This window comes from Podarcis vaucheri, assembly GCF_965113315.1.
Source record: "Podarcis vaucheri genome assembly, chromosome: 14".
Lineage (NCBI taxonomy): Eukaryota > Metazoa > Chordata > Lepidosauria > Squamata > Lacertidae > Podarcis > Podarcis vaucheri.
The window spans coordinates 41,388,221-41,406,334 of NC_138752.1; the positions used below are offsets into that span (position 1 = coordinate 41,388,221).

General features: G+C 43.7%; 1 protein-coding gene across 4 annotated transcripts in view; it reads left to right on the forward strand.

Annotated features, from left to right (window-relative positions):
• Positions 1–2,181: 2,181 nt before the first annotated feature.
• Positions 2,182–18,114, forward strand: part of VPS35L (VPS35 endosomal protein sorting factor like) — an 85,281-nt gene continuing 69,348 nt past the window's right edge. The window contains exons 1-7 of one of the 4 annotated variants that reach the window (XM_082200062.1): positions 2,182–2,202; positions 9,118–9,217; positions 10,515–10,679; positions 12,743–12,865; positions 13,633–13,657; positions 14,575–14,651; positions 16,452–16,580. In XM_082200062.1, the coding sequence (XP_082056188.1) occupies positions 2,201–2,202; positions 9,118–9,217; positions 10,515–10,679; positions 12,743–12,865; positions 13,633–13,657; positions 14,575–14,651; positions 16,452–16,580 (621 nt within the window). In that variant the 5' untranslated portion in view covers positions 2,182–2,200. Of the gene's footprint in view, positions 2,203–3,137; positions 3,177–3,279; positions 3,309–8,349; positions 8,376–9,117; positions 9,218–10,514; positions 10,680–12,742; positions 12,866–13,632; positions 13,658–14,574; positions 14,652–16,451; positions 16,581–18,114 lie in introns of those variants that run through there. The other 3 variants (XM_082200059.1, XM_082200061.1, XM_082200060.1) reach the window with 3 other exon arrangements.

Here is an 18,114-nt window from a genome sequence, read left to right on the forward strand (position 1 = left end):
TTGGTATTAATATTATGTTAAATATTCGGCGCTTCAGATCTGGCACTACAGTTCTGGCTCAAAATATTATTCAACATAAATTGAAAAATGATTAATTAACAATTGGGGGGTGACTTTACATACACACATCTATTTATTCATATGGGGATGGGTGTAAACCTATTCATTAGCTGTATCTTCTAGTGCTCTTCTATATCATGCAGTATTTTAAACTGATCTTGTTGGAGAGGCAACAATTTTGATTCAAAAGGATGTGGTGGTGGTGTAACCAACTGCTCAGCAGTCCTCCAAGCATAGCCTTGTCTCTTGCAGGCTACCTGTTAAAAGGTTCCTTTTGGTTAATTTACGCAGCGCAATGCAAACACTTCTAATTTATTAGATTCCTAAGTAGTTCTTAGAGCTTACTTTTGGCTCATAAAGCTTTTGCATGACTTGAATGTTTTTTAAGGGGGGGAGGAATAGCATAAGACTTGACAAGCTAAATGAATTTTAAGAATTGCAGATGTTGCCTTGTAGATTAGAAATACACTACCGTTTAATAGATATGCCAGTGCTAATTTTTTTTTTTTGCTAGAGCTTGTTCGTTGTGTGCTGTGCTGTTAATTCAGAAGTAAAAAATTCTGTAAATAGAAGCAAGTTTTAACATAAAAAGTACAGACCAATTGTTACTTTGTTCAGATACCCTAAGTACACTTTTTATTTTATTTTATTTTATTATTTTAAAGTCAACTAAAATGTAAAATGTTTCAACTGTCATTAGGCCTTCTATTTACAAGTGCCAGGATCGCTTTTGTAATTTGATATATTTTATATTTATTTATTATATTAATTTTCAGTTCACTTTTTTATTTTGAGTGGAATGCAATATTATAAAATGTATTTTTATACTTTTCCTTTTCACCCGTTTTTTTTCCCCTTAAGCATATTGCACAATAAAACTTTTTTTTATCTTTAAAGTGTATGTGTTTTCTTAACTCAAATTTCTTTTTTTAAAAGAAAAACAGTCTAAGTTATCGGGCATTTCCCCCATCCCCAAGCTACAGATTAAGTAGCATAAAGTTCACCAACTTAGTATGAATGCTTCAAATGACAAAATATGGTAATCAGTGTTATTTCTCTTCTGTTGCACATGAAGAATATCTGAAATTCAGAAATTAATCCAGTATTTTAAACTTTGTAAAGCCAGCAATAAAACAACAACCCCACTCCTAAACAATACCCTGGCCCAAGAGGCAGTCTACCACTGAAGCCACCTGCTGGTTGGCCACTGGACTAGGTGGGCCTCTGGTCTAACCCAGGAAAAGGGTACTTTTTATGGGGGTTTTTATGCACACAGAGACTCCACAGACATTGAGGTACATCTGTTTCTTTGTGTGCATGAAGCCCCCCCTTTTTTGCTATGGCACATCTCATGGAGGGATTCCAAACGCTCCTCTCAGAAGAAAGGGGAAAACATTGACAGTGGTGCCCCGCAAGACGAATGCCTCGCAAGACGAAAAACCCGCTAGACGAAAGGGGTTTCCGTTTTTGCGTTGCTTCGCTAGACGAATTTCCCTATGGGCTTGCTTCGCAAGACGAAAAAGTCTTGCCATTTTTTTCCGCTCTCCCCCCCCTTTTTCTAAGCCGCTAATAGCCTTTTAGCCGCTAAGCCTTTAATAGCCGCTAAACCGCTAATAGCGCTAATCCGCTAATAGGGTTGCTTCGCAAGACGAAAAAACCGCTAGACAAAGAGACTCCGGAACGGATTATTTTCGTCTTGCGAGGCACCACTGTATAGCATTCAAACAAGTTCACATCATAACATGTCTGGGGTGGGTTGTTATTGTTTGCAGTTGTTACGTTATGTATTTTGTATGTTTATCTTGTAAAAACTGCCACTAGACATTCAGATGAAGGGCGGTATATACATTTAATAAATGATAATTTTAACAATAATAATGTTAATAAATAATAGTATTTTAAGGGTAATTCTTCCCTGCCTGGACATGGAGAAGGTTGGGACAGCAGGGAATGGAATGTGATGGAATCTTGCTTGGAGCCAAAAGTGACCCGCCTGGTGGAAAATGTCTGTTGAGGCTGACAGCTGAAGAGATGAAAAATGGAGAGGGGAAGAGTGGTGTAGTGGTTAGAGTCCTGGATCAGGAGGACTTGAGAGAGCAGAGTACAAATCCCCACTGGGCCATGAAGCTCACCTAGGACCATGTATGCCAGTAGTATATAAAAGTGGTTGCAACGGACAGGGTGAGCTAAGGAAACACGAGGAAAAGAGGGGTTAAAAGGAACCACGGAAAAAGAGGCTAGGAAGTCAAGAAATGTTTTTTGATCTTTTGTTGATTATTCAAAATCTTTGAAAGGATTTTTCTTTGTTGTTTCGTTTTTGTTTGATGCTTTGTTGATGTGGAATGTTATCAGAAAAGCAAATAAATAAAATATGGGGGGGGAAATCCTAAATATGAAAGGAAGGAAACTTCCCACCTCACAAGTAGGAGACCTGTGATGGCAACTGAATCGGACCTTCCTGCTTTCGCAGGTTAAAAGGTGGGAACAAAAATTTAAAAACCCTTCCAGTAGAAGTGTGCATGCACACGAAAGCTCATACCAATAACAAACTTAGTTGGTCTCTAAGGTGCTACTGGAAGGATATTTTTTTTTATTTTGTTTCGACTACGGCAGACCAACACGGCTACCTACCTGCAGGTAAAAAGGTGGGAGACCTACCTCATAGGGGTGTCATGGGGGGATGAAATAGGCAGAGGAAGAGCTATCTATGCCGCTTTTTGTCATCCTCATCATCATGCTTTATTACATTTGTTAGTCGCTTTCTCTTGCTCAAGGCAACCCAAAGCGACTGGCAACCAAATGTAATAATAAATAATAATAATAATATACAAATTTAATGAATTATTATTATATCACCTGCAAATCTCAGAGCAGTCCACAGCATAAAAAGACGAGATGAAAAACACAGAACACCTACTAAAACGGTGCACTGAAATGCAACGACGAAGCGAAACGGTTCTGCGCGTCCTGGCGGCTGTCCTGGCACTTGCCCTTCTCAATCATGGCCGCTTGCGCTTCAGCAGAGGAAGCGCCGAGAGGCCTGAGAGGCAGCGGGCGGGGGGTGGGGGTGGGGCGGCGAGTCAGGTGACGGGAGACAAGATGGCTGCCTTCCCCTGGTAAGGATAGAGGAGCTTCTCTTACAGATGGAGAGAGAAGCTGGGAGGAGGAGACGGCGGCTTGCGACGGGCAGCTTCCCGCTTTAATTCCCTTTTTGTCTTGCAAGGCTTTGCTGACATGTTTGGGGCGGGGTGGGTTCTTTTTATGAGGTGTCTGGTATTTATTACAGATAGGTAGCCGTGTTGGTCTGCCATAGTCAAAATAAAAAAAAATCCTTACAGTAGCACCTTAAAGACCAACTAAGTTAGCTCTTGGTATAAGCTTTCGTGTGCATCTGAAGAAGTGTGCATGCACACGAAAGCTTATACCAAGAACTAACTTAGTTGGTCTTTAAGGTGCTTCTGTAAGGAATTTTTTTATTTTGGTATTTATTATTATCTTTCATGGCAGGCAGATATGGCACGCCAGGCTCTAATAGGCTATGTGGTGCTTAGCTATTTAAGTTTTATTTTTATTTTTTAAAGTTATTACTGATGGCACGTTTGCAGCTCACTGTCTTTGCTGTGACCCCTTATGCCGCAATAAATTTATTTTAAGCCATTGTGGTGAGAGTATCGGACTAGGACCTGAGAGGCATGGATTAAAACCCTCACTCAGCTGTGAAGCTCACTGGGTCCCCTTAGACCATTCATTGTCTTTCATCCTAACCTACCTCGCAGAGTTGTTGTGAAGTTAAAATGGGGAGCGGGCAGAACCCATGCATGCCATATTGAGCTCCTTGGAGGAATTGTGAGATGTAAATGTAGTGACAAATAAAATATCAGGTGCCATTCTGGAAATCCTTAGCCATGGCGAGACAGGCAGAAATCTAACGGGTTAGATTGAGAATTGTAGGTGTGATGGGCCACGTATTTGGGGAAATAAGTGTTTAAAGCACAAAGAGGCTTCAACAGCAAAGTGGGTCTTGGTATCTTGAAATAAATCAACATTTATTGCAATATATATTTCCTTGGTCTGTAGCCCTCTTCATTGGCTACATTATGTTAGCCTCATTTGGGATGTTTGCTTAGGTGATACATAAAGAGGCATCCTGGTGTAGGATAGTTAGTGTATTCGACTAGTGTACCACTAGGTTAGTTAGTGTATTCGACTAAGGATGAGGAAAACCCATTTTCAAATCCTCTGTCAGCCTAACCCATTATTTCTGAGGATAAAATGCCCTGATAAAAGTGCCATTAAAAACAGAGAAAATCCAAAAAAGGATCCAGTGGTAATGAAATACAAAAACGTACAGTTTTGGCCGCTTCATTCAGTGGTGGGATCTCCATTCTGAAGATCCCAGGTTTGGGCCCTGGTATCTCCAGATTACAAGGATCTGGTGTCAGATGATGGCAAAGATTTCTGCCTGAAATCCATTCAAAATACTGGACTAGACCAAGGCTGGGGAACCTGTAGCCCTCCAGAAGATGTTCATGCCCTATTCCCATCAACTTCAGCCAGGATAGATAGGGAGTGGTCAATTATGATGGGATTTGTAGTACAATAAAATCTGGTAGGCTACAGGCTCCTCATCTCTGGGTTAGATGGTCATGTAGTCTGATCTAGTATAAGGCAAGCTTCCTGTGTTTCTTTGTTTTTCTCCGCACACAGATGCCTCTGATTTTCACTTGACTTTCTTTATTTTGTAACATTGCATGTACTGACTGCCGACAAAAAGAGAAGTGTTTTCTATTGCGACAACAGAAACACTGCACATTTGAAACAAGATGTATTGTGAGTTCTAACTGGAAACAGAGGTTAGCGCAGGCATACTTGCGAAGTATGTCCATGATGCTGAATCATGGACAATATGCCATACATTCGCTGCACATTGAAATCTAGCATGTCAGGAAGAAAGCTAGGCTAAAGCCCTGTCTAAAGTGAGCAGTTTTACCACCTCAGAAAGAACTGAGAGTACACTTATTTTAGAAGTGTGGGAGGGAGGGCAGGGAGGCACTACACAGTATAACATTTTTTTATTAGTTAATTGAATACTTCAAGGCAGAGATGTGGAAACTGTTGTGTGTTGTAATCCAACAACATCTGGAGGGCCACAACTTTCTCGTTCTTGAGTTAGAGATCTGTGCATTCCTCATGTTAGTTGTTTATCTACTTTGGAATATATGTGCAATTTAAATATACAGTATATTTTTCTCCAGTCCACTTCCCTTTGGCATCCAGTTGGTGTCGCTGTTGATTTGTATTAGCAATCCACTGTGCCGATTCTCCTGGCCCTTTTTTATTTATTGCAGGAGAGCACAGTGGTAAGAGTACCATATATAAAATAAAGTTGAGGTCTTTGAAATTCAGATAACTTCAAGATGGCCACTCCCTTGTTCCTCTTGACTGGAATTACATGGGCCCTGCTGTTCACACAACTGCATACATTTGCCTTATGTTTATAGATGTGTTGAATGTAGAAGGATGGTGCTTGGCTTGATGAATGGGCTGCCTTTGAATTGCAAAGCAAATGGGGATGTTAAAGGCTTTGATTAAATTTCCCTTGCAAGTTCCCAGTGAGACAATATTCCAAGTTTTAAATATAGAGTTTGGAGAGTTAAGAAAAATTTGACTCTTCATAGAATCATGGAATTGTAGAGTTGGAAAGGGCCACTAGGGTCACCTAGTCCAACCCCCTGAAGTGCGGGAGTCAGTGTGGTGTAGTGGTTAAGAGCGGTGGACTCGTAATCTGGGGAACCGGGTTCACGTCTCCGCTCCTCCACATGCAGCTGCTGGGGGACCTTGGGCTAGTCACTTCTCTGAAGTCTCTCAGCCCCACTCACCTCACAGAGTGTTTGTTGTGGGGGAGGAAGGGAAAGGAGAATGTTAGCCGCTTTGAGACTCCTTCGGGTAGTGATAAAGCGGGATATCAAATCCAAACTCCTCCTCTTCTTCTTGTGCCCAACGTGGGGCTATTTGTTGAGTCTCTATAAGGGATGGGGAACCTCCAGGTGTTGCTGGACTGCAACTATCATCCTCCTGGTTCGTTGGCCATGTTGACTGGAGTTGATAGGAGCCGAGTCCATCAACATATGGAAGGCCACGTTTTCCCTGCCCCTGGACTATGTTATAGCTGAATTGGGATTAGAACTCTGTTCCAACATGCTATCCAGCAGGAGTGGCTAACTTTTTTTTGGCACAACAGCTTCACTCACTCTTGGCCAATCCTCTGAGGCCTGTGTGCTGCTAGTGAGGGCATTCAATCCATGTTCTTGCACAGGCACACAGCTTCCTTTCCTTGGACATCAGCTGCGTAGGTGGGGAGAGGGCGATTTTTATCCCCACCTGACTGCTAGGCCAAGGGAAGAGGTTCAAACTTCTCTTCCTACCCCAGCATTTTGTCCACTTTTAATTTTTTGCCCTTTAGCCGCTGTCAAAACTGGTGATGTATCATGAGACCAGAAGAATTTGCTTGCAAGCTGAACCATTCTGGCTCTTTGGCAATTGCTGAGTGGTAATCGCTTTCAAAAGTGTAACATTTACCACTTGCCGACTGGCTTTTAAAATAAAGATTTAGAGTTGAGCCCAATTAAATCATTGTGCTTGTGGGACAACGCTTCCCTTCTCTCCCCTCCTCCTGTGTGTCTCTCAGATTTGCTCTGGGGAGCCTGCCAACCCTCCAGAACAGTTTTGAGGGGGGCAGGGATGTAGGGGAAAGGATCAGAGGGAGGGGAAATTCAGGTGCTTCAGTGAAAGGCATTCCACGAGCACAATTACAATCCAATAATAATACTAACACATAGTAATAATTCTTTGTAACTTTTCAAAGCACTTCATTATCTAGTTGTAATCCTAGAACAATCAAGTAAGCTAAATCAGTACAGTCGTACCTTGGTTTTCGAACAGCTTAGTTCTCGAATGTTTTGGCTCCCGAACGCTGCAAACCTGGAAGTGACTGTTTTGGTTTGCGAACTATTTTTGAAAGCCGAATATCTGATGGGGCTTCTGATTGGCTGCAGGAGCTCCCTGCAGTCAGTCAGAAGCCGCGCTTTGGTTTCCAAACATTTTGGAAGTCGGAGGGACTTCCGAAACGGATTCTCTTTGACTTCCCAAGGTACAACTGTACTATTACATGCCCCGTCCCCATCCCATTCCAGATGTTGGGACTGAGGTTAAGTGGGAGTCACTTGGCTTAGGTTTTCTGGTGAGTTCATGGTACATGGAAGGCGGAAACTGAGGACTTCCTGATTCATAGCTCAGCCTCCTGGTCACTGCTACGGCAGCTTTTCAGGATACCATGTAGGTGTTTGCTAGAGTAAATTCTTTTTGTGTGTGTGAATTTGGGATTGGTGCACAGGATGACCTAAGGCTAGGATTCTCTTCATTTTACTGTTCACCCGGTAAAAATTAGTCCCTGCATAAGATGTCTGTGCATTCATAGGATACCTTTTAAAAACCAACCAGTGAATGCCAAAAAATTGTGCTAGAAGTGGTCTTCTGTTTCTTGTCCCAGGTAACAACATTGTCATGTTACTGTCTCAAACAGGCACAATTTTCTAAGGTCCAGATTGCAATTTGCAGTAGAAACCAGCATTTAAAGTTTCGGCTATGCGCATTTGCTTTCTGCTGCTGCTTTAGATTCTTCTGAGGTCCAGCAAAAATGCTGTTTCTGTGAAAGGGTGAAGGGAACTCTCTCTCTCACCCAAACTCTGTGCTGTTTTAATTGTGAAAGTCCTTACAAATGCTAATAAGCTTAAGGGGCCAGCAAAGTAGCAGAAGTGTGGGGGAAACATTGAGAATAGTGCATTCAAGTGAATATTTATGCACAGGGCAGGCAGGAAACTGGAGATTAAGAAATGTAGGGAGACAGGCATGAGCATCCTTCACTGGGTTCTTTTTCTCCTCCTTTTACAATGTCTCATTAGGTTGTAAAGCCGTTCCTTTCAGTAGCACTGCTGGGTTGTCTGATTCAATTGGACTTCAAAGTTGCACAGTCGCTTGGTGGCTGAGCCTTTGTCGAATGCTTTTTTAGAATAAGTGTTGTCTTGGCTTAGAAGAGTTGTGAAAATGCAGTTGATTTGCAGGACGCGACTGGCAGGTTATTTCCCCCAGTTTATTTCACCTGAGGTTTATGACAGCTAAAAATAAGCAGCAGATTTGTAATGTGATGGATTTCACAGTTGATAAAGACAACAATAGAAGGAATCTTTGCAGCTTCTTTTGTTTGATTGAAGCACTGGCAGTTCCTCTGTTTCATGCCTTCGAATGATGAGAAAAGGGTAAGAGATGACAGACAAAAGGAAGTATTCCTTTAGAAATGGAAACTAAGCAATAGAAAGGACTTTCAGTGGCACACAAGCACAAATGACTTTATAAAACAAGAGTGGGGAACCGGATCTGGCCGGTGGGATCTGTTCAGTGCCAGATATGCAGGTCTAATAGATGGCTGTCCAGCCTTTGCCTGAAGACCTCCAGTGAGGAAGAGCTCACCACCCCACGGGTCATTTATTCCACTGTCAAGCTGCTACTCTCGTCAATAAGTTTATCCTGATGTTCAGCTGAAATCTGCCCCCCTGTAACTTGCACCCATTCAGATGGGAGTATCTGGAGGTCTCTATCATGTCATGTTAGTTTGATCCTCAGTCTCTATGCCATGTGCTGCTCTGAGCATCTTCTTGTGGGAAAATGTGGCTTGTAAACACAACACACAAACTTTGATCCTCCTCCGAAATGCTTCCATTGGGAGCTACCAGCAGTGGGTACCATAGCTGAGTGATGTGACCTCCTCCTTTTTTGCACAGAGTTAGGTCAGTGTTATAAACTGAGATATGAAAGCCAGGAGCTAAATGGCACCTTAAACCTGGGTTATGGGCACAACAATGGAATGTCTAGGTGCATTATTTTTTAAGAGCGATATCACATTTTCTTGTGATTTTCTTCTCCAAAAACTGCTGCACGTGAATGCTCAGTGTGTGTTTCCAAATCTCAGTTCTATAAATTCTTTATGCTTTTCTCCTTCAGGCACGCTAGATCAAGAAACTACGTACGTGAATTGGAGTCATGCAGGCTGGAAACTGTGTCTGTGGATTTTGGAGACTACCATCCACTCAAACCCATTACAGTAGGTTTCCTTTTCAACCTTTCAACAGTCCTGTGTAGCCATGTTGGTCCAGAAGACTGGGGACAATCTACCGTATTTTTCGCTCTATAAGGCGCACCAGACCACAAGACGCACTTAGTTTTTGGAGGAGGAAACCAGAAAAAAAACATATTCTGAATCTCAGAAACCAAAACAGCAAGAGGGATCGCTGCGCAGTCAAAGCAGCGATCCCTCTTGCTGTTCTGGCTTCTGGGATAGCTGCGCAGCCTGCATTCGCTCCATAAGACACACATTTCCTCTTACTTTTTAGGAGGGAAAAAGTGAGACTTATAGAGCAAAAAATACGGTAATTAACAGACCCTTCTTGGTTCTCATGCTGATTCTCTGGAATGGGCCCATCTCTATGTACCTTCTAGCACTTGATGGAATAAGCCTTTCTTCTTTAAGGAAGCCTTTGGGAAAAGGGAAACTGTGTACCATTTGTGCAGTTTACACCTATATTAGAATTTTCAGTTTTCTAGTTGTAAGATGTGGATTTGATTCATACAGCTAGAGCCCCGATTTACTTCCTTAATCTTGTGCACAGTTACAGATAGGTAGCTGTGTTGGTCTGCCATAGTCAAAATAAAAAATTCCTTCCAGTAGCACCTTAAAGACCAACTAAGTTAGTTCTTGGTATGAGCTTTCGTGTGCATGCACACTTCTTCAGATACACTGAAACAGAAGTTGCCAGATCCTTCTATATAGTGAGAAGGTGGGGAGGGGTATTACTCAGAAGGGTGGTGGGAATGGGAGATTGGCAGATCTGCTACTGGAAGGAATTTTTTATTTTAATCTTGTGCACAGTTAGACTGTGCCTAGAACTAGTTCATTTCTTCACCATTGTATTCCTAAATTGGGATTGGGCAATATGATACCTTCTGGATAACAACTCCCGTCAGTCCTTGCCAGCATGGGGAAAGGTGAGGGATGATGGGAATTGTAGTAACTAACATCAGTAGTGCATCACGTTGACTACCCCTACCTAAAGCAATGGACTTAGGCATGCAAAACTCAGTTTAGAGGATTGCAGCTTCGGCCTGCAATTCTGTATGCACATATCTGGGTGTAAGTCCTATTGAACACAATGGAACTTGCTTCTGAGTAGACAGTTGTACAGTCGCACAGCCTTGGTGCAAGATAGCAGTTTTCGGCTGCATTCGTATGCACACTTATCTTGGAGTAAGCCTTATTAAAATAAGCAAGGCTGAGTAAAAGTGCAAAGAATAGTCTTGTTAGTATCTGGCGCTCCTTCTGACTATTATTATGTATTCCTCAGGTAATGGAATCAAAGACAAAGAAATTAGGCCGCAAAGGAAGCACTTCCTCTACTTCCTCCTCCTCTTCCAGTTCAATGATGGATCCCCTGAGCAGTGTGTTGGACGGCACTGATCCTTTGTCATTGTTTGCTGCAACTGCAGATCCCCTGCTGACTGCAACTACGGTAACACTCTTGTCGCATTGACTAGATCCTTGTGAGCCTGCCTGCCTGCAGCTCTGCTCTGTGGCCTGTAATGGAATGTTGATGGATTGAGGAAGGGCCATAGCTCAGAGGTAGAGCATCTGCCTTGGGTACAGAAGGTTCCAGGTTCAATTCCTGGCGTCTCCAAGCAGGGCTGGGCTGGGGAAAACCCCTGCTTGAATCCCTGGAGAGTCACCTGCTGGTCAATGTAGATGATGATGATGATGATGACGACAACAACAACAACAATAATAATAATAATTTATTATTATTTATACCCCGCCTATCTGGCTGGGTTTCCCCAGCCACTCTGAGCTAGATAAACCAGTGGCCTGACACAATATGAGGCAGCTTCCTTTGCTCTGAACCAGGGACTGGGCTTTTTTGGTGGTGGCCCTGAACTTACAGAATCTATTTCATGTTCCTTCAGCATTGTTCGTTTTAAAAAGGTTTTTGTTCATTTTTATGAAACAGTATGCTTTTTATTCAAGTTGCATTTTTTAAAAATACTCCACTTTAGATCAGATTCTACTGTCCACCTTAGTATATATGCATATTTGTTTAACTGATAGTGTCTTTTATATTTCATATTTAGTTGCAAACATACACACACACACACACACACACACACACACATATATATATATATATGCAGTACTGCTCCTGAACCAGGTATCAAGGCGATGTACATCACAACATCAAACGCATTCAGGAAACAATTAGAAACCGACAGAGAATCACTGAGCAGAAAAAGAAATTAAGAATTTAGTAAATGCTTGAGCGAACAAAAGTATATTTAATTGCCAGCAAAAAAGCATACTGCTGGGAGAAGGTTGTTTCATAATGTGAGCTGGAAATGTCTGAGAATGTCCTCCTCATTCTGCTTGCCATCTGGTGGCTCAAAGCAGGCCTTGGCCAACACCAAGAGAGGTGCTTTCAAAGCTCTTGGTGGGCAGAAAGGTTCATCTGGCTGTTTTACCATTGCATACTGCTTTGTGCCGGTTCTCATGTCCTGAAAGGTGGCTTAATAAATATTTTGCTAGTAGCAGATGCACAAATAATAGACTATGTTTCTGCAGGCATTGCTAGGATGTGTATCATTAGTTATCCATGTTCAGGGGTGGGAAACCTCTGACCCTGGGTGTCAGGCTGGAGGAATCCTCTCCCTCCCCCCTGATGGCACTGAGAATCAGGGAGGAAACAAGAAAGTTCTTATGAGTTATTCAGTCATCATGGTGAAAGACAAAGAAATCCAATCATTCCTCCATGATGGAGTTGCTCACACTGAGCTCCTCCTCTCTTCCCTTCTAACAACAAAACACCTGCTTCTATGGTGTCTGCCTGTGGCAAACTGTAGTTGTACCCTTTGTTCTTGCACTCTTAACGAATGTTGCGCTTTGGGAGAAGGGGGTTTGGTTATGCTGTCCAGTGATGTGTCAGCTAGCGGCTCTGTCTCCTCCTCCTTCTAACACTGCATAACTCTGCTGTTCTCCTGTCTCTGAGCTGCTATCTTCCTCAAAGCCCTGCTATAATTCGAGACTGCCTTCCTCTTCCCTGGAAGCTACAGGCAAAGGTGGGGGGGAGGGCAACCTCCACTCCTCCTCCTCTTCAATCCAGTCCCTGACACAGGGCCCAGACGTGGCCCTCTGGGTGTCTCCATCTGGCCCTTGGAACTCTTCCCTGGCCACACCCACTTACTGGTCCTGCTCCACATCCTGAGTGTATTTGCCTGCCTGGAATGTGTGTGCTTGAGCCAGGATAATGTCTGTCGCTTGCCTGGAGGACAAAGAGGGCTGTGCAAGTGTGTTTAAGAGCCAGCCTACTGCACAAAGATAGAATTTGCATCCCTTGCTCTACCCACATTTGCCTCTGGCCCTGCCCAGCACAGACGTGTCTGTAAAGTGAATGCCACCTTTGCTCTGAAAAATGTGGGTGAGATTTATCAATATTTTAAAATGATGAAATACGTATTTACAACAACATACCAGAGGTCAAACATCTCATTATCTGGAGGATTCTATGCCTCGCTTCTCTCTCCTCTGCAGGATAGTGCCAGAAAGAAACGGGATAAAGATGATTCCTCAGCTGTTGGCAGTGACTTTGAGCCTTGGTCAAGCAAACGGGCTGACATCCTTGCTCGGTACACAACAAACGAAAAGCTTTCCATTGTGAGTGAACGTTTGGTTATTTTTCAAGAGGAAAGGTGGGATACAAATGCAATAATAATAATATCAACAAAGTAGGAAAGTAGGTCCAGTCTTTTTGGGTGTGCAAGCACATACAATAAATTTTGTTTTAGCATAGCAGATGTTTGTAATGTTCATTTTTAAGCCATTGAGAGAACAGCATAGCATCCTTCTGAATTGTTGTGCATATTTATTCCTAAAGGCACTTAAAAATTAGTGCATGGGAGGGTAGGATGGGCATGGAAATAGCAGTGTAACCATGCCTACTCAGAAGGAAGCCCCACTGGATTCAGTTGGGCAGTAAGTGGCTTTGGGATTGCATCCTAAAGTAGCAGTACTGAACTTAGGGTTGTATCCAGTGATAGTCATATAGAGAGCAGACCCATTAAAAGGAACAGACATGACCGAGAGCTCATCCATATTTACCTTTTGCCCTGACAAAAGCCTTCATCCCATATGCCCTGTCTTTTATCATGGTTGCCGTAAAACCACACTTTTACATCTGAAACAATGTGTTGCCTGAGCTTGAGAGTCTCAGAACTGTTCCTCGGGCAGGTTGTTAAACACAACATCCCTCTTATCCCTGAATATTTAAAATAAAAGTTTAGCATCCTACTCTTAAGAACTCTTAACAACTTTTAATTACAACCTATCATGGTTCACATTATTCTGGCTTTTTGTTATACCACTACACCTGTCAGCTGTTGGGAATGATTGCATTTGAGAACAAATGTTTTGTTTCATTGCAGAACTTGTGTATGGGATCTGAAAAAGGTACGTGTTCACTTTAATATGTAGCACTGTGGAAGGGGGGGAATGTTTTAAACGTGTCACAGAATTGTTTTCTATTTTTCTACTAGCTTATAGGAATATTGAAATCGCCACGTAAATATTCCACAGCACATGGTTACGAGAAAAGCTGAAAATTAGGTGCAAAATATCTCAATAATCTAACTGTGAAACATGAAGTTTCAGTAGCCATTGTCCCGTTTAAAGACGTAATTTAGGTTAGTGCTGCTCCAAGTGGTGGTCTGTGGACTGGTACCAGTCCATGAGCAATCAACTGTAGGACCCTAGCAACTCCACCACAGTCCAGGTTGGGGAGGATGCCTTAGGGACCAAGTATGGTATGGTCCCTGGTATTTTGGGGCAGAAAATTGCCAGTCCATCAGATCAGATAGCTTGAGAAGCACTGATTTAGGCATTATTTACAGGTAGCGACCTGTTATTTACAGGTAGCGACTGATTTGTGCGGGGGTTATGTTCCAGAGCCCCACGTGCATCGGCAGGGCCTGCGCAAGGCTGCCTCGTTCTTCCTTGTTCCTCTCCCACCCTGCCTGTTCTGCCTGTTTTTGCGACCTTTTGGTTCACATCTGTGGTTGGCTCTATTCAGAATCGCGCGCATATGGGATGCACCTAAAACTGTCGCTGCCTGTACATCAGCCCCAAATTAGCAACGAATTCCTCCTTCCCAAATTTATTCAGTGGATTGTTTGGAAATGGTTTCGTAGGGCCACAGGCTTATAGAGTTGGAAGGGACCGCAAGGGTCATCTAGTCCAAACCCCCTGCAATGCAGGAATCTCTTGTGCAATGTGGGGCTCCAACCCACAACCCTGAGATTAAGAGTCTCATGCTTTGCCGACTGAGCTCTGTTGCAGTTTAAAGCATTCCAGTATGTGATTCCCTTCAGGAAAAGCAACAACTCCTGGATCAGCAGTTTCTGAGAAGGTGCGGACAAGGCTGGAAGAGCTGGATGATCTCGAAGAGGTGAGCGAGCGCTTTCATTTCCCTACATTTATACCCCACCACCCTGCTTTTTAAATAAAATATTCAGGGTAGCTTGCAAGACGGAACAAAATAGACTAATGAGGAAAAAACAGCAGTAAAGCCAGCAGCAGTTTTCAGACTCGAAAGAAACAAGGGCAAAATACATGAAAGGATGGTAATCTAAAAATTACCATATTTTTTGCACCATAACACTCACTTTTTTCCTCCTAGAAAGTAAGGGGAAATGTCTGTGCGTGTTATGGAGGGAATGCCTACTGGTGGCATGCCTACGGATTTTCCTCCTCTAAAAACTACGTGCGTGTTACGGTTGGGTGCGTGTTATAGAGCGAAAAATACGGTAGTTGCTGAGATATAATGATGATGATGATGATGATACTAATAATACTAATAATACTAATAATACTAATAATAATAATTTATTATACCCGCAGGGTATTGTTGTTCTTTAGTCATTTAGTCGGGTCATGAAGAGTCGGACACGACTAAATGACTAAACAACAGCAATACCCTGCGGCTTCCAACAGAACACTAAAATACAATAACCTATTAAACATTAAAAGCTTCCCTAAACAGGGCTGCCTTCAGATGTCTTCTAAAAGTCTGGTAGTTGTTTTTCTCTTTGACATCTGGTGGGAGGGTGTTCCACAGGGCGGGTGCCACTACCGAGAAGGCCCTCTGCCTGGTTCCCTGTAACTTAGCTTCTTGCAGCGAGGGAACTGCCAGAAGGCCCTCAGCATTGGACCTCAGTGTCCGGGCAGAACGATGAGGGTGGAGACGCTCCTTCAGGTATACTGGACCGAGGCTGTTTAGGGCTTTAAAGCTCAGCACCAACACTTTGAATTGTGCTCGGAAACGTACTGGGAGCCAGTGTAGGTCTTTCAAGAACGGTGTTATATGGTCTCGGCAGCCACTCCCAGTCACCAGTCTAGCTGCCGCATTCTGGATTAGTTGTAGTTTCCGGGTCACCTTCAAAGGTAGCCCCACATAGAGCGCATTGCAGTAGTCCAAGCAAGAGATAACTAGAGCATGCAGTACTCTGGCGAGACAGTCTGCGGGCAGGTAGGGTCTCAGCCTGCGTACCAGATGGGGCTGATAAACAGCTGCCCTGGACACAGAATTGACCTGCGCCTCCGTGGACATGTTTTGAGACTACAGTTCCCATCATCCCTGACCACTGCTCCTGTTAGCTAGGGATGATTGGAGTTGTAGTCCCAAAACATCTGGAGGGCCGAGTTTGCCTATGCCTGCCTTAAGACCCCTCCTCTGAAGCCCTTTGATTCTGTTGGTTCACTTTATTTCCAGGTCACATTTCATGATTTTAACAATATTTGTTCAAAACAAGAGCAGCAGCAGAGCCCTCCAATGGCCCAGCGCTTGATTTCTAGTTTAAAAAGAAAGCAAGCAAGCAAAATAACATCATTCTTCCCACACCCTACTTCCCAATGTACACCGGCTTCCTGAGAAGCACAGCATTTGATGCATTGATCCTGCAATTTGTAGCGATATAAATATCAAGAGATTCTGCCGGAGGGTAAATCATGCAACCCGGTGGTGCTCTTTGACTGCAGAGGATGCTGCTGGCCTGCTTCAAAGGAGAGCCAAACGCATCCAGCTGCCCTTGAATTTCAATGATAGTTTTGTTATGTAATCTGCCACTTGGCAGCTCTGCAGAAGCCAAAGGGAGAGGAGGAAGCTCTTGGAAAAAAAGAAGCTTTCCTTGTTTTTCATACGTTTATAAATTCACTTGTTTTGCACACTGCTTCCTTCTTCTTTTTTCAGGGGTCACAAAAGGAGCTGTTAAACTTGACTCAGCAAGATTATACAAACCGGATTGAAGAACTCAATCAATCTTTGAAGGATGCTTGGGCCTCGGATCAAAAAGTGAAAGCTCTAAAGATAGTCATACAGGTTAGCATTACATGCCGAGCGTGTTCTGCACATCATAATGATTGGGGTTAAAGCATAGTGAAAATTGTGTGTTTAAGGTGCTGTTAACTCTGTTGGGCTCCAAAAGGACTCCTGGGAACAGTGCTGACCCTTGACCCTTGACCCCCCTCTTTCTGAGCCAGACCCACCTCTTTCTTGATGGTGTTACCCTGGTGCGCACCTTGGTAATGCGGCTTTGGGAAGGAGGTGCGAGGCTCTGGCAAGGTCCTTGAGCCCTCCTCCCTCCTTCCCAAAGTCTAGAAAGTGCTTGCCCAGCTTTGGGAAGGAAGTAGGAGGACTCTAGGACCCTGTCAATGCCCCCACTCCTCTTTCACCGAAGCACTTACAGGCTTTGAGAAGGTGCCCTAATGGCGGCCATAAATCCACCTCTGTTGTACCACTGGCCATTTGCTTGTTCTTGCTTGTGGGCCCAGTTCACAGAGCCATCCAAACTTAGCCTGCATATACACCATGCATTTTCGATGCATGCCTACTTTGAAAGAATCCTGGAAACTGCATTTTGTTAAGAGTGCTGGGAATCGTAACTCTGTGAGAGGTAAACTACAGTTCCCAGGGTTCTTTGGGAGGAAATCATGTGCTTTTAAAAAGTATGCTGTGTGTGCAGCTGGAGAAGGCAAAAACAAACGGAAGCTCTTGCTCCTTCTCGCTGCTCACCCCCTTGGTGAAGGCAGGTGAACAAGCAGCCACAGGAAGGAGCAGCAGCAGGGGCTGGCACTGGGTGCCCTGCTGGTGAATGAGCCTCGGCAGATGCACAACGATGCTAATTTGTGATGCCAGCCTCTGGGTGGCTACCAGCTGACCTGCCAGTCTCCCTTCCTCCCATCTGCTGGATGTTTGCCTCTTTTACTCTCCCCTCCTCTGCCTAAGCATCTTAAAAAGCATTATCTTAAAATGCAGAGACATCACCTTGCCAGCAAAGGTCCGTATAGTTAAAGGTTTTCCCAGTAGTGATGTATGGAAGTGAGAGCTGGATCATAGAGAAGGCTGATCGCCGAATAATTGATGCTTTTGAATTATGGTGTTGGAGGAGACCCTTGAGTGTCCCATGGACTGCAAGAAGACCAAACCTATCCATTCTGAAGGAAATCAGCCCTGAGTGCTCATTGGAAGGACAGATCCTGAAGCTGAGGCTCCAATACTTTGGCCACCTCATGAGAAGAGAAGACTCCCTGGAAAAGACCCTGATGTTGGGAAAGATGGAGGGCACAAGGAGAAGGGGACGACAGAGGACGAGATGGTTGGACAGTGTTCTCGAAGCTACCAGCATGAGTCTGACCAAACTGCGGGAGACAGTGGAAGACAGGAGTGCCTGGCGTGCTCTGGTCCATGGGGTCACCAAGAGTCGGACACGACTAAACGACTAAACAACAACAACCTCTGCCTAATGCACCTTCTAGGACAGGAGGCAGAGTGGAATTGAAAGGGCCTCTTAAGCTACGCAGAAGGGGGCAGGAGAAGGAATGCTTGGAAAGGCAGTCATTCCAATTTTTGTTTA